General features: G+C 45.3%; 1 protein-coding gene across 5 annotated transcripts; it reads right to left on the bottom strand.

Moving 5' to 3' along the window:
• Window positions 1-133: 133 nt before the first annotated feature.
• bicra (BRD4 interacting chromatin remodeling complex associated protein) lies at window positions 134-11,883 on the bottom strand. 5 transcript variants are annotated; one of them, XM_077248350.1, is made up of 15 exons: window positions 11,806-11,883; window positions 10,412-10,457; window positions 10,278-10,323; window positions 9,737-9,802; window positions 7,518-9,509; window positions 7,173-7,358; window positions 4,901-5,515; window positions 4,374-4,578; window positions 4,211-4,293; window positions 3,958-4,083; window positions 3,791-3,837; window positions 3,481-3,629; window positions 3,278-3,372; window positions 3,079-3,181; window positions 134-2,918 (listed from the first exon to the last, which is right to left on the bottom strand). In XM_077248350.1, the coding sequence occupies exons 2-15, from the start codon at window positions 10,450-10,452 to the stop codon at window positions 1,246-1,248; spliced, it is 5,427 nt and encodes a 1,808-aa protein (XP_077104465.1). In that variant the 5' UTR covers window positions 10,453-10,457; window positions 11,806-11,883; the 3' UTR covers window positions 134-1,245. The 5 variants fall into 5 exon arrangements, with proteins under 5 accessions (XP_077104465.1, XP_077104466.1, XP_077104468.1 ...); XM_077248351.1 differs by lacking the exon at window positions 11,806-11,883 and adding an exon at window positions 11,690-11,797; XM_077248353.1 differs by lacking the exon at window positions 7,173-7,358.

Genomic DNA, 11,883 nt, shown 5'->3' with positions numbered 1-11,883 from the left:
ACTCTGTTGCTCCTTTCTGACTCAGACCCAATCAACCAATGCCACCTACTGGCCAGTAAGATCATTACATGTACACAATGATGTCAAATACACTCTTAAAACAACCAAGTCAAATGGCAAACAAAAGGTGTGATTGTTTCATAAAAGAAGCAAGGTTTAATTTACAGTTTTACTAAATGTACAGTTTTTTTTAAAAAGTGTCCTTATACACAATAAATACAATACAAAATTAATCTGTAGTACTATACTTCAAATTCTTACAGTTCTTCTATTTTCTTTTTTCTCTTTACATTATTATTGTTCCTTTTTCCATGTCACTGCTTTCGCTGTGTTTGCTTCTGAACGGTTCAAAGATCTTTCAGTGATCCTATCTTAAATGTGTACGAGTGTCTGAACATACATATGCCTACAAAGAGGGGAAAAAAGCATGAATGAGGGAGGCTTTGTGTCTCCACTTCAGAGAAGCAAAAATGACTTGTTTTTCAAGCTTGTAATAATATTCTCCCCCCAAAAAAGTTTTATTAGAAGGATCACCCAAATTTGCTGTGCTGTTATTGCATATTTGATTTGTAAATGTGCTTTTTATGCTGGAATGCTTTAAAGGTCAACAGATTTCTTACAGTTCTGGTGACTTTTCGGTTTATGAATGCTTCATTGTTAATTCCTGTAGTTAGATAACCAAAACCTGAATTCAAGTCTTCGGGAGACAGAGCACTATACTAATATGCATTAATGAGCTTCTATGCAGTGATCACCAGTTCCTAAAAATATAATTACATGGTAGGGGGGACCATTCTAACAAAGGGAGAAGTGATTCATTGGTCTCTCAAAAAATAAACAAATGAACTACTATTTGATATGACAATTTTCATGATATCACTTAAAAAGTTCCTGCAATCTGCATACGTCACAGTAATTACAAACATTATTTATTAAATGAATGGTGATATATTTTTGTCTCTCACAAGTTGAGAAATCTTTAAATTGGGGAACCCACATAGGAACCGTCCCAGGAAAAAACAAAGAGGGACAAAATTTTGAAAATCATATCAAAGTGCACTTTTTATACTTTAGAAAGTACACTTAAAGGGCCATATGTAAACCAAAAGAACACATTTCATCAGCACAAACCACAGACAAACAAAGCAAACACAGCTGAACATGGGAAAAGTGTCTCCGTTTGCTTGCCCCATCCATTGACATCCTGCTTTTCAGTCTTTCAGTCAACTTCAGCTAAAGGGGCTGTTATCTACTGTGCGTCTGTGAAACCAGATTTCCATTCTGTCCTCTGCCCCCTACCTGTGGATGCTGGGACATGGGGGTGGATGACGGAGGTGTGGAGAGGGGAGGCATGGACTGTCTGTAGGAAGGATGGGTTTGGTGCTGGTTAGGCAGGTTTGCCCCATGAACCCTCCCTAAAGCCCCTCTCCCTGAGCCTCCATGTCCAGGAGGGCCCTGTTGGAGGTTCAGTATACTGTCTATGGCACACTGCAGGTGCTCATTCAACGAGTCGTCGGGTGGCGGGCTACCGCTGGAGAAGCTTGCATTGTCCATGTCCGGAGAGTCTGACTTGCAGCGTTTGGCAGGAAGTGAGGAGTCTCTTGTGCAGGAAGCCTCTCCTGGAGAAGGTGGGCCAGGGGCATGTTGATCCATCCTGAAGGTACCCCTTCCTCCCTCTCTGTATTTGCTCCCTATGGCCTTCAACCGCCCTAGACCACCACCTTCCTCTGCCTCGTCCTCATCCTCTTTGTCTGAGAACTCTCGGTGGTGTTGGTACGCATTTTTGATGCCACGGTAGAGAACGTCCTCCACCGCTGTGAGGCTCTGCGACTCTGTGTGGGAGTGAGACTGCCCATGTCCACCCTGCCTTTCTAGTTTCACACTGGCTATCACAGTCCGTTCAGGTTGAGGGGAAGAGCCTTGTGGCTGGGGGGAAGAGGTAAGAGGGGGTCCTGTTGGCAGAATGGGCAACGTATCTCCACCTCCTCCTGGTACTCCCGGCCTGTGACGTGGACTGATGTTTTCACGGTACGTCTTTCGTAGCGGGAGCCGGCAAGTGGTTAGTGAAGGAGTTGCTGTGGATGCTGGGATCCGCTTGACCCCGCCTACCTCGTGGTGTTCCAGAGTGCCATTCATTTGCGCCGAAGACGTGGAAGGGGACGATGAAGACCAGGAGGAGGAAAATGAGGGCTTAGCCCCACTACAGGAAGTTGCACTACTGGAGGCAGAACCTGTGTGTGTTGTTACTGTAGTGACCGTGGAAGAGGGGGTGGGGTTAGAAGTTGGGGGTGGAGTTCTAATGACAGTGGTGGGTGGGGTTACATGTGGTTTAACTTTCTGCGGCTGCTCAGGGGTCTGTAGTTGTGGCGTGAGTTGGGATTGGGAATGGACAGGATCTAAGGCAGTGTTGTGAACCACCTTACTAAGCCCCGCCTCCTGTTTGATCTTCAGCTTCAAACCTATTCGCCGGCGCGCCTCGTAGGTCTTCATGGGCGGTTTGCTGGTCCGCTGGGGAAGCGCGACGTCATCGTCGTCATCAGCAGGGCGGGAGGACGGAGTGCGGCTGAAGGAGGCGCTTGGTGTGACTGGCTCCACAGACGACCGGACCACAGGAGCAGGTGTAGGGGTTGAACTGGTGGACCAGGATACTGATGCTCCCCCTCCACCTTGCTTGATCACCAGCTTGGTAGGAGGGAAGGGCGCCGGGGCAGAAACAGGAGTTGGGGCAGCAGCTGGAGTAGGTGCTGAGATTGTGGTTGGAGCAGGGGCAACTGCTGCGGCTGGAGCAAGAGCAAGTGCGGCTGGTGCAGGTGGACCTGCAACTGTTGCTGCTGAAGTGATTCTTACAGAACTCAGCTCCACCTTTACAGGCCTCACTGCACTGCTGTCCAGCAAACACGAATTAGCCACAAATTCTTCTGCAAAAAGTCAGAGATGAAAGTGATTAAATACCACAACATCAGAATATACACTGACGGTTACACTACCAATAGCACATAAATTATAAACAGGAACAAAGACAATGCTCATAAAGCAATTTCATGGCAAATTTAACTTGTACTGAACCTTGGTCATTACCTGGTTTCTCCTTGGCCAGAACCCTGTCCTGACTCAGAGCAACCTTCTCCTCTTGAATGAACATCCGGTCAATCATAACCATCTCTGCAGAGGGACCCAGCCTCTGCTCAAAGTAACAAACACACAATATACCAATGAATTCAAGGCTCAGAAGCTCCAGACATTAAGAGAGGTCAAGTGAGTGAGATTTAAATGATACCTTTGATTCCTCAAAAAGCAAGTGACGATATTTATCCAGCATTGCTTGTGTGCGCTTCAAGAGTTGGCTTGAGACATTCTCAAATTCATCATCCACTGGACAGAAAACCAAGAGTTAAGCAAGAGTTAAACACTGGCCCTGAAGAGGGTGCCACACAATTACACCACAGGTCTGTAGATGTACACAGAGGTATGAGTGTTTACCTTTTCGGTAGTCTCCCGTGGACGAAGCCATGCCTTGATACAGGTGGTACGGCAGCAGTCGATGAAGTGTGTCCTCAAACGAGTGGAAAGGAGAGCTGTAGTCGGGATGGAGAACTGAGCCTTGCTGTTTTCGCAGCTGTTCTAGCATCCTACAAACAAAAACATGAGAACATGAGTAGGAGAACTGCTGATCTTTTTGAAAAAAAAAAAAAAAAGTGTATAACTATCATGTCATTTCATTTATAGGTTTATTTTTAGATTTTTACTAATAACATGTTTGCAATTTACGCTCTGTAAATAAATATATTACCTAGCCTCTTTGCTTGGTTCCATACTAAAGGGCCTTTTTAATGACGTCTGTGAAAAGACAAAAGGTTATATTAAATAGATGAATGATATCTAAAGGTTACCATAAATATGACACCATCCAGATTAGTTTATTATAACAGTTTTATGTATTGTGATTTTGAACCTTACCTGTGTTTGAGGAGCGGGTGGCAGAGGTGCAGGCATTTGAGAGAGTCCAGCACCTAAAACCTGAATCTGCAAACCAGCTTTACCCAGAGTTAGCCCACCAACTGAACTTATGACTCCTGGCTTTGCCTGCAAACCAGAGTCAGAATGCATTCAAAATGATCAGTCTCCACTGAGTAAAGTTAATATATCTGAAAAGGTTAATTGTCCAGCTGCAAACTACAGTAATAATACTATCAACTACATTTTAACTCACCTGAACAGCCTGTGCAAGATTTGGAGTCGTGACTCCCTGGTTCACTGTAGCCCCAGCAGAAAATACTGGAGTGTCATTTGCACCTGAGGTTAAGATATCGCATTGTCAACTTAGAATTATTTTAAAGTAAACATTTAAAAGGATAGAAATATGGGATGCCCACCTGTAGTAGAGGACTTGACAAGCACAGACTTCTGCTGCAGAAGGGACTGGACTGGTGCTTGGATGGTGCCACTGGCCGCTGAAGTTGCAACTTGGACTGAAGGCGGATCTGGCATTTTGCTGAACTGGTTTGTAGCCTGTTGCTGAGAGGCCTGGACTTGTGCCTGAGCTTGCTGCTTAGCCTGGAGAAGAATGTTTTGCTGGACCTGTATATATCACAAGCAAATAGACAATCATCTTATCAGAGTTGATTTAAAAAATAACAATTATGGGGACAGACATTTGGAGTTTTAGTCCTACATAACAGTAATTTAGACCATTGATTTTGATGGCCATCTGTTTTCCCCCTCATTTGTTCAAAGTAGCCCTGCCCACAGTGACACCCACATGTTAACAAAGCCTTGGCTCTATATAACTTTAAAATAACCATCAAAAATATTTTGTCAGACGTGGCAGTGTTTTTTTTTATTTTGGTGCAAACTTGTGTCATAACCAGTTAGAACAAAGTATATGGTGATGATGCAATACCTGGTGAAGTTTTTCCAAAAGCTGCTTTTGTTGAGGAGAGGGCTGTGTGATGGATGACATGGTCTGCAGCTGCGCACTGACCAGCTGTAGATGATGCTGCTGTTCTGCATTCAGCCCCGGCACCACAGTCACCTGCTGTTTCACCACTGCAGCTGGAGACGAGCTCGCAGCAGACTGGAACTGGAATTGCCCGGGAAGTGGTTGGGGAGGCTTCGGGGAGCAGGAGGAAGGAGGTATGTCTGGTTGCAGGGTGGTAGGCTGAGGCAAAGTCTGAGGAAGAACTTGAGGTTGGAGCTGCGCTTGTATTTGCTGAGGCTGCTGTTGCTGATGTGGAGGAGCTGGCTGTGGTGGTTGTGGAGAACCTCCGATCTGATTGTGTATGATGAAGAGAGGCGGTAAAGAGGAAGGTGTGCAGGAGCGTGAGGGAGTCTGCGCTTGAGACTGAGGCTGGGGCTGCGACGGAGGCCGAGACTGCTGGTGCTGGTGAGGAGACTGGATGTGTTGCCCGAGGGTGAGAGGAGAAACTTGGGCAGGTTGAGGGCTGTCAGACAGAGTGGGTGTTGGTGTAGGGGTGACCACATGATGAGATGGGGATGCGCTTTGGATTTTTATAGTCTGTGAAAGAAAGAGGAGGAGGAGAGAAATGTATCAATAATAAGCTTATAATTTTAATTAAATTCCTTTGGGAAATTTTATTTTTAGGGATGCACTGAAATTAATTTTAACAGCGATTTTTTATCAGAACTTAACAGCTTGTTCACAAAAATGTTTTCAATAAAATCACTTCAATAGCAGTATGAAAATGAAACCGCAGCAACAACACTTAAACAGATATATATTCTACAAGTCACATTACTAAATGACAACATCAGTTAGCTCTAGACGGCCTTTTAGCTGTTTGCCATTTAATTTAGCCAGTTTTTCGACTAATCTCCAAATGATGAGACTTTAAGAATAACAAGTTTCTTACATACCCGCTTTATACTTCAGTTTCACAACCATTTTTTAAATTTATGCAAACAGAGCATAAGAAAAACAAAACTGTATCTGGTTTTCAGTTTCGACCAAGACATTTATTCCAGTGCATCACTAAAACAATGACTAACTTGCAAACATACCTAGAGTGCAAAAAAAATAAAAAAAATAAAAAATAAATAAATTAGGTGAAAAAACACCAAATAGCAACAAGCAGCAAACAAATACAAGTAGGATAATATAATAGCATGAAGAAATAGAAAGGAAAAATCTTTTCAATGTTTTTACAAAGACTGCTGACAAAATATCTAAACTGTACATCAGGCACGTGTAAAAGATTAGTGCTCTCTTGATAGACACTATTGGGGTTTCAAACAGGAAGGGAAGACAACTGACATGAGGACATAATTTTTGCAAAGAACAAAAATTGGTTCACACTTCACAGAGAACAGAGAAGAAAAAATTTAAAAAAACAGTACAAGTCTAAATAAACCAAAACAGATTTGCAGGTAGAGGGCAAAGGTAATTCAGGGCAGCGAGCAAGTGATCAAGATCAAATCTTTGAAAGTGATCTTGAAGGGAATTAGTTTAATTTCTCTTGGGGGTGCTGGGTGGTGGTGGGGGGAGGGCTGATTGAGGTTAAAAACAGCAGTTACCGAAAGTGAGGAGCAGAAGTAGTGAGTAGCCTGAATGTTAAAATGAATGGTACAGTGAGTGGCAAAGATTTACAACAGGGAAACTAATAGAAGGAGCTATTGCTCCATTATGACATGCTCATGGGAAGATGCACGGAGATGATGCAAACACACAACCGATAAATAAGGTCTCTAGAGTTTTATTATTGCATGTGACACCATTTGAAAAGCAACAACTGCACTGTTTTTTGCATCAACCCATATCCCAATTAGTGTCAATGTAGTTCGGCAAGCTTCCTGCTAAAAAATGATCATGCAAATAAACAGCGGAAAACAAATATATTATGGGGGGAGGTAAGTAAAGCATGCAATAATAGTACTTAACTAAAGAACTAAAAAAAATTATAACTCCATTACAGTAACAGTGACAGAAACAGATAACATTCGTGAAAGGGGCAGAATGCAGAAAGAACAATGAAAACAGGCAAAAAGAAGAGTCAAAATGAGTGAAGGAACAAATAATAGCATACAAATCTAAGCAATGACAGTAGAAAGACAATGGGACAGAAAGAGAGGGAGATCTGCTGGGAGACAGTGGTCCAATACGCAGCAGTGGCAGCAACAAGTGGGTGGGGCTTAGTGCAGAGCATGAGCTCATCTACCTTGTTAACCACTGTTGCCATGTGGGCGGGGCCAAGGGAGGGGCTGGGACTCTGCCTCTGCCGAGTCTCAGCTAACAAGTTGTCATGGCCTGAAGGGGCGGCACCAGAACTGCTGCCGCTGACGATAACAGATGCAGGTACACCCACAGCAGCAGGTGGGTCTTTTCCTGCTTGCTGCTGTTGGTCCTAACATGGGTACATTTATCAGTTCAGGAATGGGAGAGGTAACACACACATCCAATCTGGTCAGAGGTCAGCTTGGGGATCAAACGTTGTTATGTTAGCTTATTAGCTAAGGGACACAGTTTACAAACAGCAGATAAGGTTTAAAGAGAGCACACTGACCTGCTGCAGGAACATTTGAAGAGACTCCTGACTAAGGATCATGCTGGAACCAGGTGACGTGAACACCTTTCCTGGGCTGTGCTGGGCCTGGGAACCCAAACCCATTGAGGGTGTCGATGTGGCCATAGTGGGGGATGGAGATGAAGAGGAAGGAACTGAAGCTGCTACTGAAACCGGGGCAGTCGTCTGAACTGTGAGGATTGAGGGCTGGGGTTGTGTCTGTGCTGGGTGAGCAGCAGGGTCCGTAGAGCCGCCCAATACTGTGATTCCCTCTCCTGGCTGGCATGGTGCCATGGCTGTTGATCCACCGCTACTAGGGATGCCACCAGACTGCTCCAACGTCTGCAAACTGACTGCTGGGCTAAGGCTCTCCATGGACAGGGAATTCTGTATAGGCATGCCCTGGATGACCGTTTGTACATGGCCCGTTACTGGATGGCCTTGTGTCTGCGTTTGCGCCAATGACACCGGCATTTGGAACATCTGACCGGGCTGGAGCTGGATGTGTCCAGAGAGAATATGGGCGGCACCAGGGTGACCCTGTGAGGCCAACACCTGACTCAGGTTGATGTTCTGATTGGCTGTCAAGATCTGATTAGCAATTATCTGTCCCCCGGGCCCCTGACTGGTAATGATGTGACCCCCGGGATGCTGAGTCAGGATCTGACCTCCTGCCTGAAGCCCTGGTAAGAGGAACTGGTGGTTTTGGCTCTGCAGGACAGTCTGCGAGGGAATGACAATGCTGCCCTGTTGGTTTAACAAGTGAACACTGAGCGGTTTGCCTGATGTTTGGGGGCCTTGTTGCCTTAAGAGCGCTTGAGAAAACTGCGTTCCCTGTGATGCAGCCTGTGTGCTCAAGACTACATTTGAGACAGACTTCCCAGGGAGGAACGTTACATTCTGACCAGCTGACACTGGGATTTGCTGCACCCCCAGAGCCTTATTAGCATCATTTGGCAAGTTGTGTGGGGCAGGAAGCTGTTGGTGTTGCTTGAAGATTTTGGGTTGGATGGAACCCCCTTGAGGAGGCTTGGGCTGAATTGGCGTTGGCGTTCGCTGGATGATGACATTCTGCATGATTTGGCCTTGAGACTGGGTTTGCGATCCAATTCCTGCACCCAGAGAGGCATTACCGAAACCCACAATGCCACCAGCAGTGGCCATTGTAGTTGCACTGTTGTTGGTATTTGTGTTGCTTAAGCTGACAGCTGGCCCATTTAAGGCAGGGGACCCAAGAGTGGCCTTGCCCCCTTGAATTAAAAGTCCACCTCCTGAACTCAAAACAGAGCCTCCAAGCCCAGCCTGCGTTCCAGCGCTTGCTGCCTCAGGCCCAGGCTGATGCAGTTGGTAGCCACCCATGGTTTTCGTCAAAATCTGCTGCCCAGATGAATTTATAGTCATTACAGTGGGTTGGCCCACAACTTGAATTTGTCCAATGCCCAACGATCCGGACTGACTGCCATTTGGTAAGGCCTGAAGGCTTGAAATAGACTGAAGGGTTACATTTCCAAGCCCGACTTGTTGTACGAATGGCTGGACGCTGATAGCCTTGTTCATGACCTGGGATTGAAGCTGCAGGCCAGGATGTGCCAGGACTGAGCCAAGCATGTCTGGGGTGGCATTTGACGGTGCAGTAGGGGTGCCTTGGTTTGGAAAAATCTGAGTAGCACCTCCAATGCCCACTCCAGACAGCCCAGGATCAGGCAGCGGTTGGACCACCTGTGTAAGGCCAGTTAACCCAAAGGAACTAAGGTCAAGCTCAGCCTCTGCCTCTTGAAGGCTCTGCTCTGTGATGTTAGCCTCTGCCAGACTCTGCTGCAAAATGTCACAGGGCTCATGATTTGCCCCAACACCATTGCTTCCATTGTCTCCTCCCGGCGATCCCCCCAAGATGTCATCATCCTCCAGGAAGTCCAAATCAACGCTGACTCTTGGAAGGCCTGGCTCATTTGTTGACAGCTGAACCTGTGGTTGGACCTCAGGAATGTGGCCCTGGAAAAGACAAAAAGACCAATGTTAGCCCTAGCCACACATTAAGAATGATGCAAGAATAAGATGTCATGGATGGATCTGGGATGGTGGTCGGCCTTTGGGACTGACTGCTGTAGATGCAGATCTGGTGCACGATGCATCTGTTTTGGATGGTGGGGCTGAGGAGCACACGTGCTACAAAAATGGATGGAGACAGGAGGTTGGCGCAAATGGGGGATATTACTCACCCCAGCGCTGGAGAAGAACGAGCTGGACGGGTCACTTGAGCCATCCAAAAGGTCATCAGTGTCCAGCTACAGACAGATATACCCAGGTATAGGACAGGCAGAAATCACCACAGCACACAGACAGGCGTGTGAAAGCGACAGGGAGCAGATGCACAAAGGGCAAATAGGCAGACAAAGAAGGAAAGGCAAGGGAAGAGCAAAGTGAGGACAGTGCACCAATCAACCAGAACAAAATGCAGGCATAACCAAGTTAAAAGGCCAAGCAAACAAGAAGGAAAACAGGAGTCAAAAGAGAGGAAAATTAGATTAGTATTTCATTTTCACAAATTAACCAAAGAGGGAAAAAATCAGGATTGAAATTAAAGAAAAGATCAATAAGCTGGACAACCGATTAGGGGGGAAGAAATGTAAAGATAACGCGGAGAAGTTTGTGGGAAATTTTGTTGGGTGAGTGTGCCGTTTTTTGTGTGTGATGCATCTAGGTAACACTTTCAAATCTGTCATAAATCACAGTGGAGCTTGTTTTAGGCAAAGTACTCACTTGTGTTTCTGATCCATGAAGAAAATCATTGAGTGCTTCTGGGTCACTATACAACAAGAAAGATGTTATTCAGCTGGGTGTACACTACATTCAAACTTCAACACAGTTATGCCATTTGTGGTGTAACAACTTACCAAATTACATCTAGCAAGCACCTGCCATCTTCATCATCCATGTCAACTGTACAAAGAAGTGCACAAACATTAACACTTACCGGTACACAAATCTGCTAACCCTTACACAAACCTCAAAAGCAAATCTTCAAGCGAGTAGGCTACTTCCTTACTAGTGAAATGTGGATGAATTTATTAGGAGTCGATTTGTTATTTGAATCAAACCATGTACATTAGTGAAAATAAAGTAGAACATCAGTCAGCATTATTATGACGTTTATGAACTACACCATTTCAGACACTAACAATTTCAATCTTAGGAGAATAAATCACACTGTTGACACATGCAAATATAAAAAGCAGACAATGTTGCCAGGTAAATCTTTCATCAGTGCGCATCACGAATTAAAATCTAAAGTATTATGAGGCTTTAAGGAGGAACTATTACACTAAAAAACAAAAGTTTCATGCACAGTCTGAGGCGCGAGAGCTGATGGGAAAAAGCGCGCGCATCCATCACCTCACACTGTTTTACAGACAGAAAAACACAACCGAGTGACAAATATGACAATTTACAGAGTTACAAACACCTATTTTCACGCAAGTGTCGGACATTGGTGAGTCGCTGGCCTGTTCATGTTCACAGTCTCGAGCTAAACAAATCAAAACCACAAAATGAGGATGAGGTAGGCGGGGACGCCACTAATGTTTGTTGGGAGCAAACAGACTGTGCGAATAGCACACAGCGCATCATTAACAAATATCTAAGAAAGCTTCCTCTGTCAGAGATTTGTTTTAGGTCATTTTGAGAGGGTCTCGCATCAGAACAACACCGGAGACGTGAATGGGCACTCTGGACCTGCAGGACACGGCGGTTATTTTGCTCATTTGCAAAGATGTAATAACTCCCTCGACATTCCCACTGGTGCAGAAACTTTTATTTGCGACCATTTTATAGGTTTACCGACATAGAGCGCATTTAATTTGCTTTTTAACGCTCGTTCTGCAGCAGATTCAGTTAGCTGTGGCTAGCTAGCTTCCTAGCTGTTATATGTGCGTTTACAGACGCAATACGAACAAATCTGACAACAACTGACTGTAAACACGTAGTATTTCTGCCGTACGAGCGCATTCACTGTTGCCAGTGCACATGATTGTTGAATATTTTGTGTTCGAACTCCAATAGAAGCAATTGCGTAGCCTATCTTTATCCCTGCTAAATATGAGTTTATGTTGGAATACTCCTGGATCAAGGGGGTATGCTTGGGAATTCGCTGTAAACTCAACCTATTAACCGACCTATGCAACGGGCCGGCCAAATGAAGCGGGAAGAGGTGAGGTCTGCATGCGAATGTTGCAGCGCTGCAATAGTTATTGAGAATTAAAGAGAAATTGCTACATTGTATCAAACTCACCCGAGACGATAGAGGTGCAGGCGGCGCGGGGTCTCCAGTACGGCCCTGCACGGGCTCCGCGTCAGGACCCAAGCAAAG

This window comes from Siphateles boraxobius, unplaced genomic scaffold, assembly GCF_051911475.1.
Source record: "Siphateles boraxobius isolate OS27281-9 unplaced genomic scaffold, OSU_SipBor_1 30, whole genome shotgun sequence".
In the NCBI taxonomy this organism is placed as follows: domain Eukaryota; kingdom Metazoa; phylum Chordata; class Actinopteri; order Cypriniformes; family Leuciscidae; genus Siphateles; species Siphateles boraxobius.
This window is presented reverse-complemented; position numbering and strand designations above follow the sequence as displayed.